General features: G+C 40.7%; 2 protein-coding genes across 2 annotated transcripts in view; one reads left to right on the forward strand and one right to left on the reverse strand.

The window, feature by feature from the left end:
- IQGAP2 (IQ motif containing GTPase activating protein 2) overlaps positions 1 to 20524 on the reverse strand; it is a 242384-nt gene that overhangs the window by 67326 nt on the left and 154534 nt on the right. The window contains exons 13-14 of the mRNA XM_040622170.1: positions 18962 to 19125; positions 4529 to 4619 (exon numbers count right to left, since the gene is read on the reverse strand). Coding sequence (XP_040478104.1) covers positions 4529 to 4619; positions 18962 to 19125 — 255 coding nt within the window. The remainder of the gene's footprint in view (positions 1 to 4528; positions 4620 to 18961; positions 19126 to 20524) is intronic.
- F2RL2 (coagulation factor II thrombin receptor like 2) lies at positions 7191 to 14555 on the forward strand. The gene is made up of 2 exons (XM_008691271.2): positions 7191 to 8090; positions 11999 to 14555. Exons 1-2 carry the CDS (start codon positions 8027 to 8029, stop codon positions 13075 to 13077), a joined length of 1143 nt encoding a protein of 380 aa, XP_008689493.1. The 5' UTR covers positions 7191 to 8026; the 3' UTR covers positions 13078 to 14555.

Here is a 20524-nt window from a genome sequence, read left to right on the forward strand (position 1 = left end):
AGGGGAGGGGGGTGGGGGAATGGGATAGACTGGTGATGGGTAGTAAGGAGGGCACGTATTGCATGGTGCACTGGGTGTTATACGCAACTAATGAATCATCGAGCCTTACATCGAAAACCGGGGATGTACTGTATGGTGACTAACATAATATAATAAAAAATCATTTAATAAAAAAAAAAAAATAAAAAAAAATAAAAAAAAAAAAGAAATCTAGACCAAAAAAATGGAAGGAACCAGGTTAAAATACTTTGTGGACAAAAAAAGTTTTTGATAAAAAGGCAAGAGATAGATATTCTTTCTTTTTTTTTAAAACACACACGTCAAACTCTACCATACAAATGCTTAATGGTATATTGATGTCATCAAATTATGTTCACACATCCATGAAAGTACGAAAGCTGAAGGGTCAAGAAAAATGGAGTTTGACTTTCAACCGCCTGGAATCAAGGTTATGCAAATCTGGAAGAGCACATTTAGAATCAAGAACTGTAGCAAACTTCAACTGCGGCAGAACAAATGGGATAGCAGTATGCCCTTGTGCTTATAGGAGTTAATAGGAACAGACCAACAGTTCCCCTTTCCTCTTCTCCAGGAAAGCTTTCCAGGATGGGAGAAATGTGGTCCTGGTGTTTGAGAGGTCTGTGGTCTCAGAGAAGCAGAAGGAAAAAGTAAATGACAAAGAATCCTCACATGAATTACATCTGACAACTTCATCTAACCCAGGAAAACGGTGTATTCCTTAAAAGATGGGTATAATAAAGGCACACACTTCTTGGATCTAGAAATGTGCTTTATCATCGAGTACTGACAAATAGGGGGCCCACAGTTTCATTTTCTAGGGAACTGAAGCCTACTCCTCCTCTTAAAAGAACCATTTTCCATGAAAATCTAAAGCCCTGGAGAAAACCCTAAGAGAACAGTGTCTCTTCCTGCTCATCATTTTATCCACAGTCCCTAGTACACTATAGGCGCTTAATGTTTGCTGAGGGCTGCCAAAAGAGTCCTTCCTGTCACTCTACCGTGCTATAATACCCTGAGTGATATGTTCACATACAACGGAGGTGTTTGGGCTTCTCTGTTCCTGCACTAAAATGGCCTTAAACTCCTCTGCTTTTTCGTTTTCTCTTCCTGTCCTGCCAGTTCTCTTCTTGCTGCTGTATGCTCGCACAGAGCAGCCAACATCTCACTGCCTGGTAATTCGTGTATTCTGATGTGCTCTGAGCTGGGAAGAGACGCAACCAAACTTGTTAGCATTATGCCTAAGATACGCACACACAGGCTCCAGGTATCTGTTCGAGGGGGCCCCAGTGAGTAGAGGACACCAGGTCCAGGGGCCAGGCTTTGAGACATCTATTCTGATTGCTTTTTTGCTTCATCTGTGGATGTGGTTTAGTTCCAGTAATGGAAGACGTCAGAGGGATGATCTACACAAAGTCAGGTATGTTTGTGGTAGGGGACAAATTAAGAAACCTCCCCTAAATCTCCTAGGAGACCTGAAAGAACTGTTTGTGTTACATCTTAAGCCATATACTGGCAGTCTTTATCTAAGGCATGTATCCTCTCTGAAATAATCCCTAGCAGGCCAAAAAATTGGTTCTTGGGGAGAAGGGGCAAAAATACCGTTTTGTGTATAAAGCATAGCCTACATATGGTACATAAACAGATACACAATATATCTGTGGTATTAAAATTTCATGGTGGGAAGTAGTTAGGGCAAGGCTATCTAAAAAGATTCCTCGGTACAATAATGGGAGAAGGTTGGGAAATACTGCTCTCAGGAGTCAAAAGTAGAGACAGACCTACTTTCAGAAAGCAAGACCTCCAGTGGACATGAACACGGACCCAAACGTAGGAGACTTGAGTTACTCTGCCCTTTTAAGTCTTGCCTGTGGTCGCATACAGGGCAACACTTTTTCTTTTATCAGATTGTCCGGGAGTGGGTTTGAGGCTTACGACACGTGAGAAGAATCTGTTTCAAGTCAATCAAGTTAAGTTAATCCAAGTCAAGTCAAGTTAATCAAGTCAAGTTAATCAAAAAGATTAAAATCCTTTTTGGCAAACTGGAAAAATCTCATCTCAATGTCGGAATACGGAACGTTTTACTTCAGAACATCTTTTTGGTGTTACATATCATAGACGATACTAGGCCAAGCCTTCCAGGCACAGGACAGAGATGCAAGACAGGATTTTAAATGTGCACCTTTGGACTACACGGTCAACATACTTGAAAAAGCCTCTGCATTTCAGAGTCAGTAGAACCATGAGCCTCAATAGAAAAAACAGAACCAACTTCACATTTTCAGGCCACATGTAGGAGGAACATGAATAAAATGAATGAAATGACTTCTGAATTGGTTTGGTTTCTAAGCGAAAGAGTGNNNCTTTCAGGCTGTTTGAGTGCCTATTCTACAAATCTCATTTCTTAAAAGTATTTCTTCGAACTATGGCTTCCTTCAGTTTTATATTTAAATTTAAATCTCTTATGGACACACCTCAAATTTACTTTATTTTTCCTTAAGGATTAGAGTGCTAGGTCAGAAAGACTTCAAAGACCCTAAGGGTATAAAAGTTCAGGTCGGAGAAGGGCACATATTTTTTTCCAGGCTAAGGAAATAAAAACCAGATGTTCCCCAGGGATGTTTCCAAAGTTTAAAAGCACATCTTTGGGGGCAAGACTAAGCCATCTCAACAGTATTCTATGACCTGATACAACAGGATACACCCTAACTGTGTCATGAATGGACAGGTTAATGAACCACACTTCCAGGAATCTTCATTTAGGTAAGTTATTTGTATATGCAGAGTGTTAGTAAATCATTCTTGAAGCTGCTTTAGGACACCATGTGATTTTTCATACTATTCCTCTATGAATAAAAAGGCTTAGAATAAAATTAAAAGCTTAATCATTTGAGCCAATGAAGGGATTCGGCCAGTTGCTGAGTATGTCTATTCCGCTTAGACATTCTAGCCCTGCGGAAGTAATCGTGGCTGGTTTGAGGACTCACTGGGAGAGAGAATGAACTAAAACCCCACCAATCACCTGTGAGCCCCTGTTCTGACTGGTGGACCACAGGGACATTTTGAGTTTCCTAGAATTAGGGTCAGTTCAGAGACAGTGTCCTGTAATCCCTGAACAGTCTGAGTGTGTCCTTTCCCCTTGGCACAGCCGCCACAGTCAAAGATCGTAGACCTCCTTAGGGGAAGCTCGGAGGAAAGATGAACTGTATAAAATTTTGATAGTGTAGCAGTCTGTTCTCAAGAGGACCTGGTCTCTCCTTCATTCAGGGGGTTCTTGGTCTGTAAATGGCTTAAGTATGGGAATCGATGTAGGGGCCATGGCTGTCTGCTCTTGTTATTCAAGTTACACTCCTATTCATTTGACCTAGAACTCCTCTCCCACTTGTACAAATCAAGTATGAATTTAGGAGACAGTCTGTTTCATTTCTAGGAACACCATAGTCAATCAGCCAAGTCCATTGGTCTCTGTGAGTCATTATTCTTTTTCTTTTAATGTTTGTTTATTATATTATGTTAGTCACCATACAGTACATCCCTGGTTTCTGATGTAAAGTTCGATGATTCATTAGTTGCATATAACACCCAGTGCACCATGCAATACATGCCCTCCTTACTACCCATCACCGGCCTATCCCATTCCCCCACCCCCTCCCCTCTGAAGCCCTCAGTTTGTTTCTCAGAGTCCATAGTCTCTCATGCTTCATTCCCCCTTCTGATTACCCCCCCTTTCTTTATCCCTTTCTTCCCCTACCAATCTTCCTAGTTCTTATGCTCCACAGATGAGAGAAATCATATCATAATTGTCTTTCTCTGCTTGTGTGAGTCATTATTCTGATGACGGCTTTGACTCTGCTGTCCATTACAGTAAGCACACCCCCTTGCCTTTGGTGATAAAGTGCTGCCACCTGGCCTCTGGGGCCTGCTACAGATTTTGGACTTGAGAGTCTCTCCAAAACTGCATGACCCAATTCCTTAAAATAAATCTCCCTCTTTCTCTATATATGTGTGTAAGTAGATACTACATGCTTTCCAGAGAAAAAACTATTTATCTACACATGCACACAGATACAGGACTATATATGCAGCTCTGTTCCCCCCGCCCCGCCCCGGCCCAGAGAAAAATATATATGTAGTTAGTTTTGTTTCCCTGGAAAATCATGACTAATACAATGGAAGGCACGGGAGGGAGGAAAGGTATTTACTAAGCAGATTGGGCTCGTTTCCTAAGGATCGAGATATAAAAAGGGCTTGATCACACTACACATTTGAGAGCTTAGAAACCATTTTTTGCTTTCTGGATTTTGCTCAGCATTAGTACCTAACCGTTGAAAACAGTGCCACCACCAAGGAATCTTATTTTTGTACATACATTCAACAAATGAAATTGCTAAGGATCCAAATCTTTTCAGATATTAAAACTACATAATTTAAAAAATTATTTAAATAAAAAATAATTCAGTGGCTTAACCAGCAGGGCACATGGGGCCAGCAAAAGGAGATGAGGGCTTACATTGTTTTGCTTTGTCCTTGTCCATGTTGGCCTCGTTGACCGCATGCTGTATCTCGTCCAGCCAAAGAACTTTGGAAACACTCTCAGGGTCCTGGGAATATTGTCATAGAATACAAGAAAGAACAGTGAATGATGATGAAGCAGAATCAATAACTGCTTTGCAAGAGCTCATTTTTATAGTTTCTACAAACTCTTATTCAGCACCTACCAAGCACTGTCATACACTGTACAAACTATTAATGCAATAACCCCCAAATCCAACCTCTTCTCCCTTCTCTGCTGTCACCCCTTCAGTCCAGCCTACCATCATCTCCCCCCACCCCGGACGGGAGCATTGGCCTATTTGTCTTTGTTGCTTCCAAGACCGCCTTCTACCACAGTGGTCCCCTACAGAGAAGCACATGATCTCTTTGAAATGGACATCTCACTGGAGGATCCCTCTGCTTAAACTCCTCCACAGGTTTCCCCCCCCCGCCGCACATAGGAGAAAACAAACTTCCTTCCCAGGGACCGTGGGGATCTAACAATGCAGTCCTGCTAACCCCTCTGGCTTCTCTCACACTCCTCTATCGCCTGTCCCAGACCTGCACCCCAGTCTCCTTCAGATCCCAGCATTCTACCCCAGCTGTGTGGTTGTTGACTCTTTCTGACCACTCAGGCCTTAATTCAAATGCCACCTCCTCCATGGGGGGGGGGAGCCTTTTCTGAATACTCTCCCCCTTCATCACTAACTGTGGTACCCAAGGTGGCCCCAAGTACCACAGGATCTTTTAAATTTGAAGGATACAATGACACTTGACATTTATCAGACATAGAGACAAAAATAAGGCAAAGAACCCTCAAGGAGCTAACAGTTTAGTAGCAAAGACAAATTTATCTAAAAATAATTTTAACACAATGTGATCAGGGTAATAATAGCTATAGATACATAATCTAGAAATAGTCAAGAAAAGATTAACTTATAGTAGGGGTGAATTACAGGGGAAGAAAATAGTAGCCAACGACAGCTACAGAATGGAAGTGATAAAAGCACTCAAAAGCTATTAAGCTATCTTTATGATTTATTTTACTTTTGGGTTGATTCTGATAATCATAGTACTAATATGGTACTGGCATATAATGTAATTAAACGGGACTTCCAGACAGCAACTGCCAAGATTACACAAACTTGCCCAAGATTACAAGTAAATACTATCAGGAAAAATGAAATATTTTCAGGGAAGAAGAGACATTCATTTTTAAACAATGGGGACATTTGCCCATGTGTAGCATTAAGTATCATGTGCTAAGTGCAAAAGCAAGGTTGTGACGAACAGGAAGTATCTCATCAGAGCTACGGAGAACCAGCTTTATCACTTCGGACTCATGATGGATGGATGGGTCGCAGGAAGGAGAAATAACATTCACCAGCTCCTCCGGGAGGCTTCAATACTATTTCCCTCAGAGACTAACCTGAGATAACGTTTGTGGAAAGCACTCTGAAAATGAGACAAAGAATATATTATTTCATCCTGTGACATCTGGGCTAATGGAGACCATTGGGGAAGGCTTGGCACCTGCTTCCACAATCATCTCCAGCTTGATCTGTCACATGGGAACTTTCACCAGTTAGCAAGAGTCTCCATTTCTTAAGAGAATGGATGGGAAGGATTCAAACAGGAAGCAAGATAGGAAGTTGAAGACTACAGGAAGAATGAAGAGACAGGGGAGTAGGAGCTATTTTTTTCTTTTTTCAAGGTCAAAGAGAACACAAACACTTCTCCCAAGCTCAGCCTAAAAACTATCTTCCACACAAGTTCATTTATGTTTCAGTTTTTTTGGAAGAGTATTTACCAAATTCCCTCATAACTTACACTGTAGAAGATGCACCATACAAACTTTTGCCCAGATGAGAAGTTAACAACCCCACTTCGAAGCTTAAAGTATCCATTTTATAGGGCAAAGCAAAGAGAAACTTGACAAATCAAATGAATTTAAGTCAACAGTCTAAATCATGACTCATTACACTAAAGGATGCTAGAGTTAAATACAAAACCAGGAGTAAAAACCGAATCCTATCAGTTTAAGGTCTGCTTTTAAATTGCTCACTAGAAGCCTGGAACTATATTTACAGGATGGTCAGGGCTCCAGCTCTAGCTGAAGAGCCAGATTCAACATATGCGTTACAAATGGATTAAGTAATGAGAAGCGAGGCCATCTGTAAATCAAATCATAAATTCCTGAATTTAGAGGAGTCCTAGACAATTAAACAAAAAAGCATCCTTTTCAATATTTTGTGGCATTTGGTTATTATTTCTGCAATGAAATAGCTTTCAGTCTAAGCTTCTGTTACCATGTATTATGTAGTTGAAATATTAGACGCCAACTTTTGATGGTAAAACTGTTCTTTGTGCGATGAAATTTAATCAAGTGTGAAAAGTTTACACAGATCAATTCCTTCCTGGCTTACCTCTCAGCCTGGAAGTCTTATGTGAAACCTACATTTTCTGATTCTTGCTGCATTTTATATGCAACATGCTGTTGGATTGTTCGGCTTAGCGTTAACCTTAAGTTGTGTTAATTACAGAAAAATCTGTTACAATGCAGTTTTTTTTTTTTACTACACGTTAAATCATATCCTCCAGGAAATAACTACTCATATAAGTTTATATGTTGTGCAACACTGTGATCAGACTAAACACTACTGAGTTGCACACTTGATTAAGATGGTCAATTATAAGTTACACCTATTTTGCCGCAATTAAAAAAAAAAGCTTATTATAGACCTGCTCACCAACAACCATGGAATAAACAGAGTTCTCTGCATTTCAATGTTGTATCGTGACTTCAGTTTAACCCACAAGTATGTTGAGTTATGGCAAAGTCTGGCCAAGGAGTGATGACAAATTCAGACCAATGCGACACTGATGGAGAATTTTCAAAGTTATCAAGCTCTTACATTTAGCTTCCTAAAAAATGCTTGCTTTCCATGATTCATTTCATTTATAATTATGTAAAGAGCTTAAGAATTAAGATTTCAAAGAGCTGGGAGGATAAGAAAAGGATAATTTCTGACAGCTCAATTACTGAGTAGAAATTACACTCTGGAACTGTGTGTTTTAAATGGATTGAGATATGTGACAGAGTCAGCCTGCTTCTGTAAAGGACTGTATGTTACCTACATTCTTTCCAAGCACAGAAGTAAACTGGTTGGGAATTACAGCATCTACTCAGAACAGATTATTAGGGGTGGGTAAGAGTTAAATGATTTTCTCCGGGGATAAAGTAATATGCTCAGAGGCTCAGCCTGAGTCATACGCACGGCAACACGAGTACCGTCACACCCTTTCCCTCCAGAGGACCTGGGCAAGTTTCCCAGTCAGCGGAGCCCGGGACAGCACACACTTCAGGAGAGAACAAGGTTTCCATTTGCTGTTAGCAGATGAAACTGAGGTGGAACTGTGCTCGCTAGTTCTACACAGTTAATAACATCTGGGAAGCGGGACTCAGGTCACCAAAATGAAAGCCCTCATCCTTGTTGCTGCTGGAGTAATGCTTCTGTCGCCCACTTTTTGTCAAAGCGGTAAGCTCTTTCCTTATGGGGCATGTTGGGGGTGCTGGTTTGTGTAGCAAGAATGAACTGTTTCCAATTTTCTTTGCATTTCACACAATCTGCAACCCAAAACGCAGAGTTCAATGTTTGGTATTAAAAGGGAGCATCATGGAAGTGAATAGCTATGGTCTGTTCACTCTATTCAACCCTTGCCAAAGGCTAATGTTCTCCGCTTAGATTTAAAAACTTAACAGTGGGGTCAAGATTTTAGATCTCTAGAATGAAGACTCAAATTTCTTTGTGAGAAGATTCTGATTTTCTATGAATTTCCTCTGAATCAGCAAAGATAGCACATTTTCAAGAAATTAAAAAAAAATCCTATGTATACATTCTCTTGAAGGACAAATGGGGGGAAACAAGAATATTCCCAGAAAGAATGAGTGGTCTTTCAGTAAGTAACACTGGCAAGTTAGTGTTTCTTAATGAAATCCCTTTTTTTGGCTTTCTCTTGTATCATGGAGTTTTCCCTACATTCATGTGATTTTTCAGTTTTAGAAATGAGATCTCCCAGATACTATTATTCAGCTCTTAATGTGTTTCCTATTTCACTCAACACAATGTTAGCCCGTCACCTCCTGCTTACTCCAAAATACGCCAGTTTGCAACAGATCTGGATCCACAGGGTTTTTTTTTGTTTTTTGTTTTTTTTTTTACTGTTAGGGCATTCTCCTGCCAACACCGTCAGGAGCGGGAGAGCTGGGGTGAGGGACAGCGATAAAGCAGAATACACAGAAACGCAACAAAAGCAAGCCTCCATAAAGGAATGTTACTTCAGTCGCCACAGTGGTTGTAGGAGAGTCCCAAGAGAACCCACTCCGAGCAATAGCTCATGTGTGATTCCTGAACAGGACAAGTGTGTTCTTTCTGGGTGTGGATGAACGCAAATACAGCAGAAAAGCAGAAGAAAAGCGGTTTGTGGAGGGGGTTCCTTCAAGATGCTGGTGGGGTTTCATACAGGTGAACAGGGGGCATTTAAAGGTGACAGAGGAAAAAGGCAGGGTATCTGCTTTCTTCCATGAGGTGGGGGAGAAACGTGAGCAAAGAACCGATTGTTTAGAGGCTGAAATCTGGTCCCCTTGGATCAGTCCCTTTCTAAGGGCTTTCCCCAAGTTAAAAACATTTCAGAAACGTTCTGCCAAATGGAAGACTGTGTTAAGAATTCAACGCAGTTTTTAAAAAATATGTACAATTTAAAAAATGAGTACTATTCTGAAAACACACCAGACTCTAAGGAATAAAAGACTTATTTAAGTTGAACCAGATCTGGAAATCTCATGGAAAAAGGAATCAAGACTTTTTCACAGAGTCACTGTTGACCCTGTTTTTAGGCACCCTGTCTTGCTTAACCACAGGAATTTTCTGCAAACTGACAAGCACTTTTTCAACAGCTCTCTTATCAGATCTTGAAAGGAAATAGCTTGTGTACCCTGTTCTTCAGCCACCGTCTCCCCGCTTTGCGCCTGCTTCACAAGACACTTCTCTACGTGTGATGTCAAATTTCAGCATTTTCCAAAATGCAAAATTGAGAAGGGTTTGTGTGGCTGAACTGAAGCGTCACGCAACACACCTTCAGAGTTCACATCTAAACACAGGCACAGACGAACACTTCCCAGAGTTTTCTTTCTTTTTCATTAATCTATCCTCCCGTAAATGACACCTGAACACCTCCCTGTCCCTACTTGTTCAGGTAACACTTTCTGTTTTATATACTGAATTCAGTTTGTGCAATCACAAGGTTATGAGGAAGGCTTCAATTTCACCTGGGGGCGGACTGCTAGAGATTAGAGCAGGAAGAGAAACTGGCTTTGAATGAGAACCAGGTTACTAATCACTAGTTCCAAGTATTCAACATGTAGGAATTCAGAGGTCATGTGAAAAGATGTAATTGGCAGAGCAATGGTATTTTAAATTAATATGAGGTTTGAAATCAGCATGAAAGGCCATCTTAGAAATTTCACAGGATCTACTTTCTGTACATCACAAAGATTAATTTATGGAAAATTATATAATGAGAAACAGGTCTGAGTATTAAGGTCTGTTGTGTTTTTGAAATTGCTCTTCCATGAATTAGGGTTATTAAAATTAGCCTGTCAACCAAGGCCCAACATTTAAAGTATGTAGTTGTTCTGTCTCTATTCCTTTTTGTTCCATTTCCAATTTTCATAGTTTTTGAAATTGAAGTATAGTTGACATACGGTGTGTCCTTAGTTTCGAGTGCACAACACAGTGATTCAACAATTCTACACGTTGTGTAGTATGATTACCATCTGTCACCCTACAATGTTATGTGATTATTGTCTATATTCTCTATTACCATCTTTTTTTCGTTTCCTCTACTCTTGTCCCTTGTCCCATCTTCTTGCCCAACATCATCTAGAGTAGAAACCTGCCTCTCCCTCATTGCCACCAGAGCCATCTGGATGCCAAGTCCTCAGAGCCACCATCAGTCTCAAGTGTTCTTCTTTGCCTTTCTACTGCCATTGCTCTAATCCGTTACTGACCACTCTGAGTTTGAATGACTACAGTAGGCTCCGAATCAGTCCCCCTTGCCTCTAATTTCTTACCTTTTCAGTCTGTTCTCTACGCTGTCACCAAACTCAAATATAAGTAGAGCAGAACAACAAAACTAAAAGCTGGTTCTTTGAAAGAATTAATAAATATAAGTCAAATCAGGGTTCTATTAGCATGTTATTGCTACCGGAACAAATTACCACAAACCGAGTGGCTTAAAACAACACAGGTTATATTTCTGGAGGTCACAAGTCCTGAAGTCAAGGTGTCAGCAAGGCTGTGTTCATTCTGGAGGCTCCAGGGGAGAACCTATTGTCTTGCTTTTTTCACCTTCTAGATGTCACTTGCATTCCTTGGTTTATGACTCCCCCTTTCCTCCTCAAAGCCAGCAGCACAGCATCTTTAAATATCTGACATTGACTCTCTCTTGCCTCCCTCTTATAAAGAGTGTTAGGATTACATTTGGCTCACTCAGCCAATCCAAGACACTTGTGCCATCTGACGATCCGAACTCACATCTGCAAAGTCCCCTTTGCCATATAAAATAACATATTCAAAGGTTCGAGGCATTAGCAGGTGGAATCTTGGGGCCCATCATGCTGTCTATCACAATGGCCATGCCTCTGTTCACAATTTTGTGTGTGCATAACCCCAGCATCTAAGAATGGGCACATCATTTCTTAGTATAGTTTAGAGGCCCTTCAGAGATTTGGCTGTAACCTACTCTTTCACCTCTTAGTAAGACGACACGTTTTTGTGCATCTTCTCCACTAGTCTGACAGTTGAAGACAGACACAGAGTTTATTTAAAACTCTATCACTGGCATATAAGTATGCAATAAACATTTGCCGAATTAACTTCTCTGACATTCTCACATCCCATACCAGCCCACACTATGCCTCTGTCCATATTTCACCTACCAGATTCTTACTCATCTATTAATTTCCACCTCTTCATGAACCTTGCTCATCTTTGCTCACGTTCGTCTTTCTCTTGACATTCTGCTCCAACATTTGAATCTGTTAACTACTCTCTGAATGCCTGTACGATTTATAGTCAACATGACATTGGCCTGTATAGGTCTGATGGGCTATTACTGTTTTCTCCGGCAGTATTATAAACTTCCAACATGCAAGGAGTTGCCGTCTCGTTCTTGTTCCTGCATGGCCTAGCACAGTGCTGGGGCGTACGATACATACTAAATGCAGTCCTGTTGATTACCTGATTTATAGTGATTTGTGAAAATAAAAATAATCCTCACTTCTACAACTACAGAAATTACGTAGCCTTAAGCTTTTAGTTTTATTGTCTCCTGAACCATAGCCATGGGCTCAGCAATGATCCATGTGAATACTTCTCAATTACAGGCATGGAAAATGATGTACGCACCTTGGCAGAACCAACCTTACCTATTAAGACCTTCCGCGGGGACCCATTCGATTCTTTTGAAGACTTCCCCCTTTCTGCCATAGAAGGCTGGACAGGAACTACCACAACTGTAAAAATTAAGTGCCCTGAAGAAAGCGTTTCAAATCTTCGCGTGAATAACGCTACCATGGGGTACCTGAGCAGCTCCTTAAGTACCAGACTGATACCCGCCATCTACATCCTGGTGTTTGCAGTAGGTACGCCAGCCAACGTGGTGACCCTGTGGATGCTCTTCTTCAGGACCAGATCTATCAGTATGACCATCTTCTACACCAGCCTGGCCATCGCAGACTTTCTTTTCTGTGTCACATTGCCCTTTAAGATAGCTTACCACCTCAATGGGAACAACTGGATCTTTGGAGAGGTCATGTGCCGAGCCACCACAGTCATCTTCTACGGCAACATGTATTGCTCCATTCTGCTCCTCGCCTGCATCAGTATCAGCCGCTACCTAGCCATCATTCATCCTTTTACTTACCGAGCGCTGCCCAAGCGCACCTATGCCTTCGTAACGTGTGGGTTGGTGTGGGCAATGGTTTTCTTATACATGCTGCCATTTCTCATCCTGAAGCAGGAGTATTATCTTGTCCAGCAAGACATCACCACCTGCCATGATGTCCACAACACATGCGAGTCCTCGTCTCCCTTCCAACTCTACTACTTCATCTCCTTGGCATTCTTTGGATTCTTAATTCCCTTTGTGGTCATCATCTACTGCTACACAGCTATCATTCGGAGGCTTAATACATATGATGACAGATGGCTGTGCTATGTTAAGGCGAGTCTCCTCATTCTTGTGATTTTTACCATTTGCTTTGCTCCAAGCAATATTATACTTATTATTCACCATGCCAACTACTACTACAACAACACTGATGGCTTATATTTTATCTATCTCATAGCTTTGTGCCTTGGGAGCCTAAATAGTTGCTTAGATCCACTCCTTTATTTTCTTATGTCAAAAATCATAGATCACCCCACTGTTTACCTTACGATGGTGAAATCATCTAAAGAATAAGGAAGGCTATCTGTGAAAACATACATTCTTGGGAAAACATATGCCTAGTGCAAGGAGTTCTAACCTGCAGCTCCATTTTTGAGCTCCTAAGAAATACCGCTTCAGAATAAAACATTACAGTAGTACTTTTTTACTTTAATACTTTTTCAGTGTTTCAAGAATGTCACTACAGGAGCAAAGACATCACCATTTTCTTTAGGGCAATTGACACACTTGCCTGACTGGTACTTCAAGCTCTTTACGTCTCCATCTGTCCCACTCCTATGAGGCTGTTGCTCTAGGTGTCGTGGTAGAGGAGGTGGGGCAGGACGAAGCACAGGGAGAAGCTAAGATCTTTGTTTTTACTATCTGGCATCATTTTTAATCCTTCCGCCTCCTTCCACTCTCATGCTGGTGGCTACCTCGTCAGCTCACTCTGCGTGGTTTTTATCACTGGGGTCCAGTACATTACTGGACTATGGGGGCCATACTCCCACCTTTGCCTTCTTGCCATTCTCCTCACTGCCAGTCTATCCTCCATTCCACCGGCCACCACCAGAGTAATCTTCCTCAGATAGCAGATGGAGCACATCACTCAAAAACCCCAGTTCAAAAGCTGTCATTAACTGTCCACTGCTTTGGAATAAACTATAAATCTCTTGCTCGGCATTCAGGGCTAACCTTCTAACTTTACTTCCCAATAAACCTTGCCTGTGAGGTAGGCACTGGCCGACCTTCTTGCTTTGCTGTAATCTTGATTTCTCCACTCTTTGCTCTTGCCTCTTAACTAAAAAGCTGTTTTTAACATGTTTGCCTTAATTCTTTCCGTCTCTTAAAGTCTTCGCTGGACCACTCTTCTGATTGTCAAGCTAGAAGTTCATTTTTCTCATCTTCCTTTCTTGTATTTTTATTCTGACACTTACATGTAGATCCTTTACATACAAATATTAATTTCATTAACACGTAATTAAGCACCATATAAAGAAGGGGCTCATCCTCTCCTTTCCTTAGCTTCTTGTAGATCTAAGTCTTCTCAGGGTCTGTGGGGCCCAGATCCACGCTCTGTATATCACGCTGCTGAGTGGACGAATAACATCCCAAACATCTAAGCATCGTGCAAGTCCCTTCAAGTCTTACTGAGAAGGCAAGGTTCCCCGTACAACATCGGACATCATTTTTAGTTGGGCGTGTAAAAAAAAAAAAAAAAAAAAAAGCTAAACTAGAACACATTCATGAGGTCTTTTAGAAGTTTAAAATAACGTCTCCAATATTTTTTTCCTTATATGTAGCTTTTAATGAGGAAATATTTTATTATAAATGCCCAGGATAGTCCTGTAAGTCAATGACAACATTTCTCTTAGTTTAGGGATTCGATAGGAGAGGGAATATTAGTGGGTAAGGGTATGAAGGATTGCTGATATAAACGTTCAAGTCCATGGGAATGTGCATAGACCATATGCTTTGTAGTGACTATCAAAACAATAAAAAATTTAAAAGAATTGTTTTATTGTTTGGACTTTCCTATTTGGTTGGATTTAGTTAGAAAAAACCTACAAAAACCACACACATGAAGATCTTTTATAGTAGGTATGTGGTTACATGAAGAATACAAATCGGTTAAACACTAAAGCAAGCAAGAGAAAGAAACCTGTGGGCATCTACCTGGCTGGTGGGGCATGAGACTCTCGATGTCCGGCTTGTGAGTTTGAGTCTCATGTTGGGTGTAAAGATATGGTGGGTGTAGAAATTACTTAAAATTAAAAAAACTTTTTTTAAAAAAGAAAAAGAAACCTATATTAAGTTTTAAGATGACAAAAACCTCAATGAAAGGAACTGGTTTCTGCAAATAAAGTCACCATATGGAATACAGTTTTACCTAGGGGGGGAAATGCAGCCAACAGTCACTTGTTAAAAGCACACAACTCTTACGTAGTAAATATACATGTAGCAAAACCAAACTTTTTTGGGGGCGTCTAATTCCTAAGTTCTCAAGGAAAGCCTTCGATTTTAAAATAGCTCACAATTCACTGCTTCTAGTGAAGAGATATAGAAAATGTGTTTTCTGCTAAGTATGTGCTAACATGCCCACTACCCAGACTTTCTCCATGAGACAAAAGGAATTTGGTGCCCAGGCAAGGTTACACCTGAAATACTGTTAACAAGGATCAAGAATTCTCACCAACCTACATCAATGTCCTCAATCTTTCATAAAGCTGGCCACAAGTTCCATGCAGACACTATCTATTGTGATCTCTAACAGCTGTATACTTTCACACAAACTTTATTTTATACTGACAATACTAGTAATATAATTTTTTTCTATTATTTTCCAAGGCCAGACCTTAGGAAGGCAATACACAGAATTACCTCCATCAAAAACTGGCATTTCTAGGTAACAAAATAGCAGAGATTAAAAAACATACACAGAGACCTCACCAAATAAACAACAGAATCAGATTTTTTTCCAGGGAAAGAACAGGCTGAGAAAACAAAGTTTCAAAGTGAATGGGCAGAGAAAGAAAATGGTGTTTAAAAAATAGCCATTTAACCAAATCAGATTCATCGCTTGGAATGGGAATGTTTTCAATATGTTAGCTATTGCCAATACAGTTCAAGCTCCTAATTTTATAGACCAAAGGTGGTTTAATGCCTGAGCTAGAACCCAGACCCTTAGGCTCACATTTAGTGCTCTATTTCCACTACTGAAGCTACTGCTCTTAGACTTAGGAAGCAAGCCTGATAGACAGCTGGCAAAGCGTGGACACTCAGCAAAGGCTTCCGAGTGTTCTGGCGAGGTCCTATGACATTCCACCTTGACCTAAAGCCATTAGACTGGAAAGCTCTGGAGGGGACTTCCGCAGCCTGCCTGTGAAAGGTGTGTGGCATCAGGCTCACCTCAAGGACAACCCTCACGTGGCTGTGGGCAGAGAGGAAGCCAGGTCTATCTTTATTCTGTACCCAGAAGATCCCAACGGTTGGTTTGTGGATGGAGCAATCTGTGTGTCTAGTAAGGACCGTGTGACACAGTTGTCACTCAGCCCTTACTTATGTGGCAACCGTCAGTGCTCACAATATTTGCTACATTTAAGTACTTTGTTGGGGTGTCAAGCTCCATGCAAAATGCTGAACACTCTAACACACATATATATTCATAATTAATGCAACTATATATAATTATAGGTTGATATATAGAAATAGAAATATATAAACATACAAAGACATATTATTACATCTATATATCATCATTTGACCCTTACCATAATCCTGTAAGATTGGCACTACTACACCCCTTTGGCACATGTGGAAATGGAAGCACAAGGAGTATGAGGGACTTGACTAAACTCTCTGGTTATTTTGTGACAAAACCAATCCTGGAACAGTGCCTGTCTGTCTCCAAAGCAAGTAACTTTATCTTCCAATGCTGGCAAGTGTGGCTTGTGCCACAGCCATGGCTCTATCCGTGGGAACAGCAGGCGGAGGCCCATTCTGCCCTCCCTGGGATGCTGGGACCCAAGGCTTGAGTTTCAGTCTCTCCGTCTTATTCCCTGGCCTGAGATTTAACCTTCATGTTCTCTCCAATCAGGTGAGAGGGTGCCCACCCTCACAGCTGCTGTGAGGGTCAAATGAGGATGATTTACCTGATGGCATCCTTAAAGCACAGGGGGTAAGGCAATGCTAGGGCCCTCCCTGACAGAAGCTTAACATCTCAGAAGTCCCCACGTTGGGCGATATTTTTCTTCACCTGTAATGAGGCAGTTCAGTAGTGTGGAGTGACTAGAATGTGTGTGTGTGTGTGTGTGTGTGTGTGTGTGTGTGTGCGCGTGTGCGTGCACACATGTGTATGATTACTTGTATGTGTATATATATAACATATATAAATACACATACATGTAAACATAGACACTTCAATTTTTATTAAAACTATTTTTGTATAGGTAGTATATGGTACAAAATTTAAAATGCTGAAAAATATTTTTTCTTCTTCCCTCACCACTCAATTCTCTGCCAGAGGCAACACTTCTGTATGCTGCTCAAGACTACATTATGACAAAATATTTCTAATAACTTGCATTGAAGTTAACTGCTTTGAAGGGAACACTTGGACTGGGACAGTAGGTCCTATTCTGGAAACTAAGTTACAGGGGAAACTATCCTCTGTGAGTTGTTTACACTGTTTTTTGTTTTGTTTTTTAAGTTTAGAAACATTCAGCATGTAATACATGCACTCTAAAAAATGAAATCCAAACAGCGCAACAACAGAGTAAGAAAGAAGTCTCCCGGGCCACCTGGCTAGCTTAGTCAGTAGAGCATGTGACTCTTAATCTCAGGGCTGTGAGTTTGAGCCCCATAGTGGGTGTGGAGATAACTTAAAAATAAAATCTTAAAAAAAAAGTCATCTCCTATCTACACCAGCTATCTAGTTCACCTTTCAGATGGTGTTTCCTTCTAGAAATATTTTACACACATACAAACATATGTTTACAATTGGTGTGTACTCCATTTTGAGTCATGGGGTTTTTTTTTGTTTGTTTGTTTGTTTTTACTTAATGATATACACACTGAAGATTGTCCAATATAGATTCACTCATTCTTTTTAATGACCACAGGAAATTCACTATATGGATATACTGCAATTAACTGGCCTGCTCTTGATGGATATTTATGCTGTTTTGGGTCTTTTGCTATTACAATGCTTCAGTAAACATCCTCTTCTATCTGCCTTAATGCACAACAATGTATGTTTCTGAATCAGACAGACCAGGGCATGGTCACAGAACTAATTATTTTTTGGATAGCTTTGGACAAATTACTTCGTCTAAGTTCCATTATCTGTAAGAGGATAATACAGATATTCCATCCGTATGGCTGTTATGGGTAATGATGGTTATACAAGACAGTGTGCATCTAAGCACTTCATACCATGTGTGGCAAACAGCAAGGGCTCAGTAAGTGTTTGTCTTAGTCAAAGATGTTTCTCCTATTTCAGATGAGGCAATTTCTGGGTTGTGAAGAGCTATACAGAGGATACATCCACCCCTTTGGGGTTTGGTTTGCACCCGGGGACATGGCAGCTACAAGTCGGGAGGGCCCAGGTAGCACCACTCCCACTCTCAGGGACGAGGTCCTAAACTTCGCCACTCAGTACCCTTCCAAGAGGCGCCAGCATCTGTGGAATTCCTCCCACGATCAGTACAAGCTCTGCAGTGAGGAAGAAACCCTCTGCTCTTTAAGAGGACTGTAGCAGGTCTGCCTCCCCCGTGCAGAGAACAAACCATGCTCACACCCCCCTTGCCCTGTGCTCCCTGCCTGTACCCTCCTGCTTTCCACCCACCTAACCAGCCATGCCTTCCCTTTCAGGTGCAGCTCCTGGTCTGTCTCCACGATCACTCCTCTTAGGACGCTCGTCCTCAACAATCCACTGTCCCTGCATCACGCTGAGCAGGACTTGTTTTGACATACACTTCTCGCACTGTTATGTTACTATTCTATAGGAAAATGTCCACTGCCTCAGTTTCTAAGCATCTTAAGGATAAGGACAGAGAACTTCAAATATCATATGTTCTTTGTATCATATCCCCTCCCCCCCCAACCAGATGCTATACACGGTACTATGCACACAGTACGTGCTCAGTAAATATCCAATGACTTGGACTCTGAACATGAACTTAACCACTGATGAGTTTTTAGTTAAAGCAGAAGTAGTTATTAGCTCTGGAGCCATCTTCCTGTTTATGTTTGACACAAGAGTAAAAAAAGCCCTATTATTTCCATTTGGATCCATAGGCAATGGCTGGGACAAGCAGCTCATAAGCTTTAGGAAAAACGAGTAAAGCAAATCCTCCCTCCCAGCCCCCTCCCCAAGCCACTCTGTAAATTTAAAAGCAACAAAACTACTAAGACTCACCATGAGTTTCTGTGATTTAGCCTGATATAAAACATCCTGGTAGTGCTGGGCGTAGTCCGGATCCACATTTTTAATCTTAGCAGTTGGTAACAGCAGAGTATCTAAAGTTTTCAAAGGATTCCCTTCATCAATAGCTTCATTGATGTGTCCTACAGCTACAATTCCTAGGGGGAAAAAGTTTTCCTCTTAAGTCACAGTCTGTTATAAGTTTTCTAGAATCACCTATGACAAAGATTTAGTTAGAAAGGGGAATGGAGAACCTCCCCTCCCCCAGGAAACCATAAGAGCTAATAAATAAGCACACAGCGGCGGCAGGATACAAGATCAATGCAGAAAAATCAACTGTATTTCTCCATACTCACATGCACAATCTGAAAATGAAGTGGAGGGGAAAACTCCATTTGGAATAGGTTCCAATCACAAATACACTATAATTACTTAAAGTAAACACAGGAATAAATTTAACAAAAGAAGAATGAGACATGTTCACTGAAAACTATGAAACACCATGTAAAAAAATTAAAGATGACCTAAATAAATTGAAAACTCAGACCATGTTCTTGGATCTGATGAATTAATACTCTTGAGATGGAAATACTCCTCCAAGTGCTCTATAGATTCAGTGTAATCCCTATCAAAATCCCAGTTGCCTTTTCCTTTCAAAAAGAAATTGACAAGCTGAATCTAAAATTCCTAAATAAATGCAAGGGACCAAGAATAACCAATGCAATGTTAAAAAACAAAACTGGAGTTCTCTTCTCATTTTGAAAATATACTACAAAGGTACAGTTAATACTGCACGGTGATGACTTAAGGACAGATGTACAGATCAATGGAAAAGAATTTAGAATTCAGAAATAAATCCTTACATTTATGCTCAATTGATTTTTGACAAGAGTGCCAAGACAACTCAACAGGTCAGAGTCTTAATAACAAACGGCACTGGGACAACTGGACATCCACATGTGTAAGAGTGAAGTTGGACTCACTACATCACATCACACACAACAAAATAACCCCAAATCATTCACGGACTTAAGTGTAGAAGCTTAAACTATATAACACGTAGAAGAAAACACAGGAGCAAATCTTTGTGGCCTTGGGGTAGGCAGTCAGTTTAGCTGTGACACTAGACACACAACTGAAGAAAAAGATAAATAAATGGGATGTTGTAAAAATTGAAACTTCTGTGCTCAAAGGACTCCAAAGAAGGTGAAGACAATCTTCAGATTGGGAGAAAATACTTGCAAGCTCTGTATCTAATAAAGACTTGTATAATACTTTATATACATGCATACCAAATTTAAGGAATTCTTATAACTAGGCAATAAAAAAAAAACCCTAATTTAAAATGGATAAAAGCCTCGAACACACACTTCTTGAAAGAAGATCTACAAATGGCTAATAATCACATGAAATGATACTCAATATTAACTATTAGGAAAACGCAAATCCAGAGTCCATAGTCTCCCTTCCTTCTTCCCTTCCTTCTCCTACCGATCTCCCTGCTATTTCTTATGTTCCATAAATGAGTGAAACCACATGATAATTGTCTTTCTCTGC

The sequence above is a fragment of the Ursus maritimus genome, unplaced genomic scaffold (genome assembly GCF_017311325.1).
Source record: "Ursus maritimus isolate PB19 unplaced genomic scaffold, ASM1731132v1 scaffold_5, whole genome shotgun sequence".
In the NCBI taxonomy this organism is placed as follows: domain Eukaryota; kingdom Metazoa; phylum Chordata; class Mammalia; order Carnivora; family Ursidae; genus Ursus; species Ursus maritimus.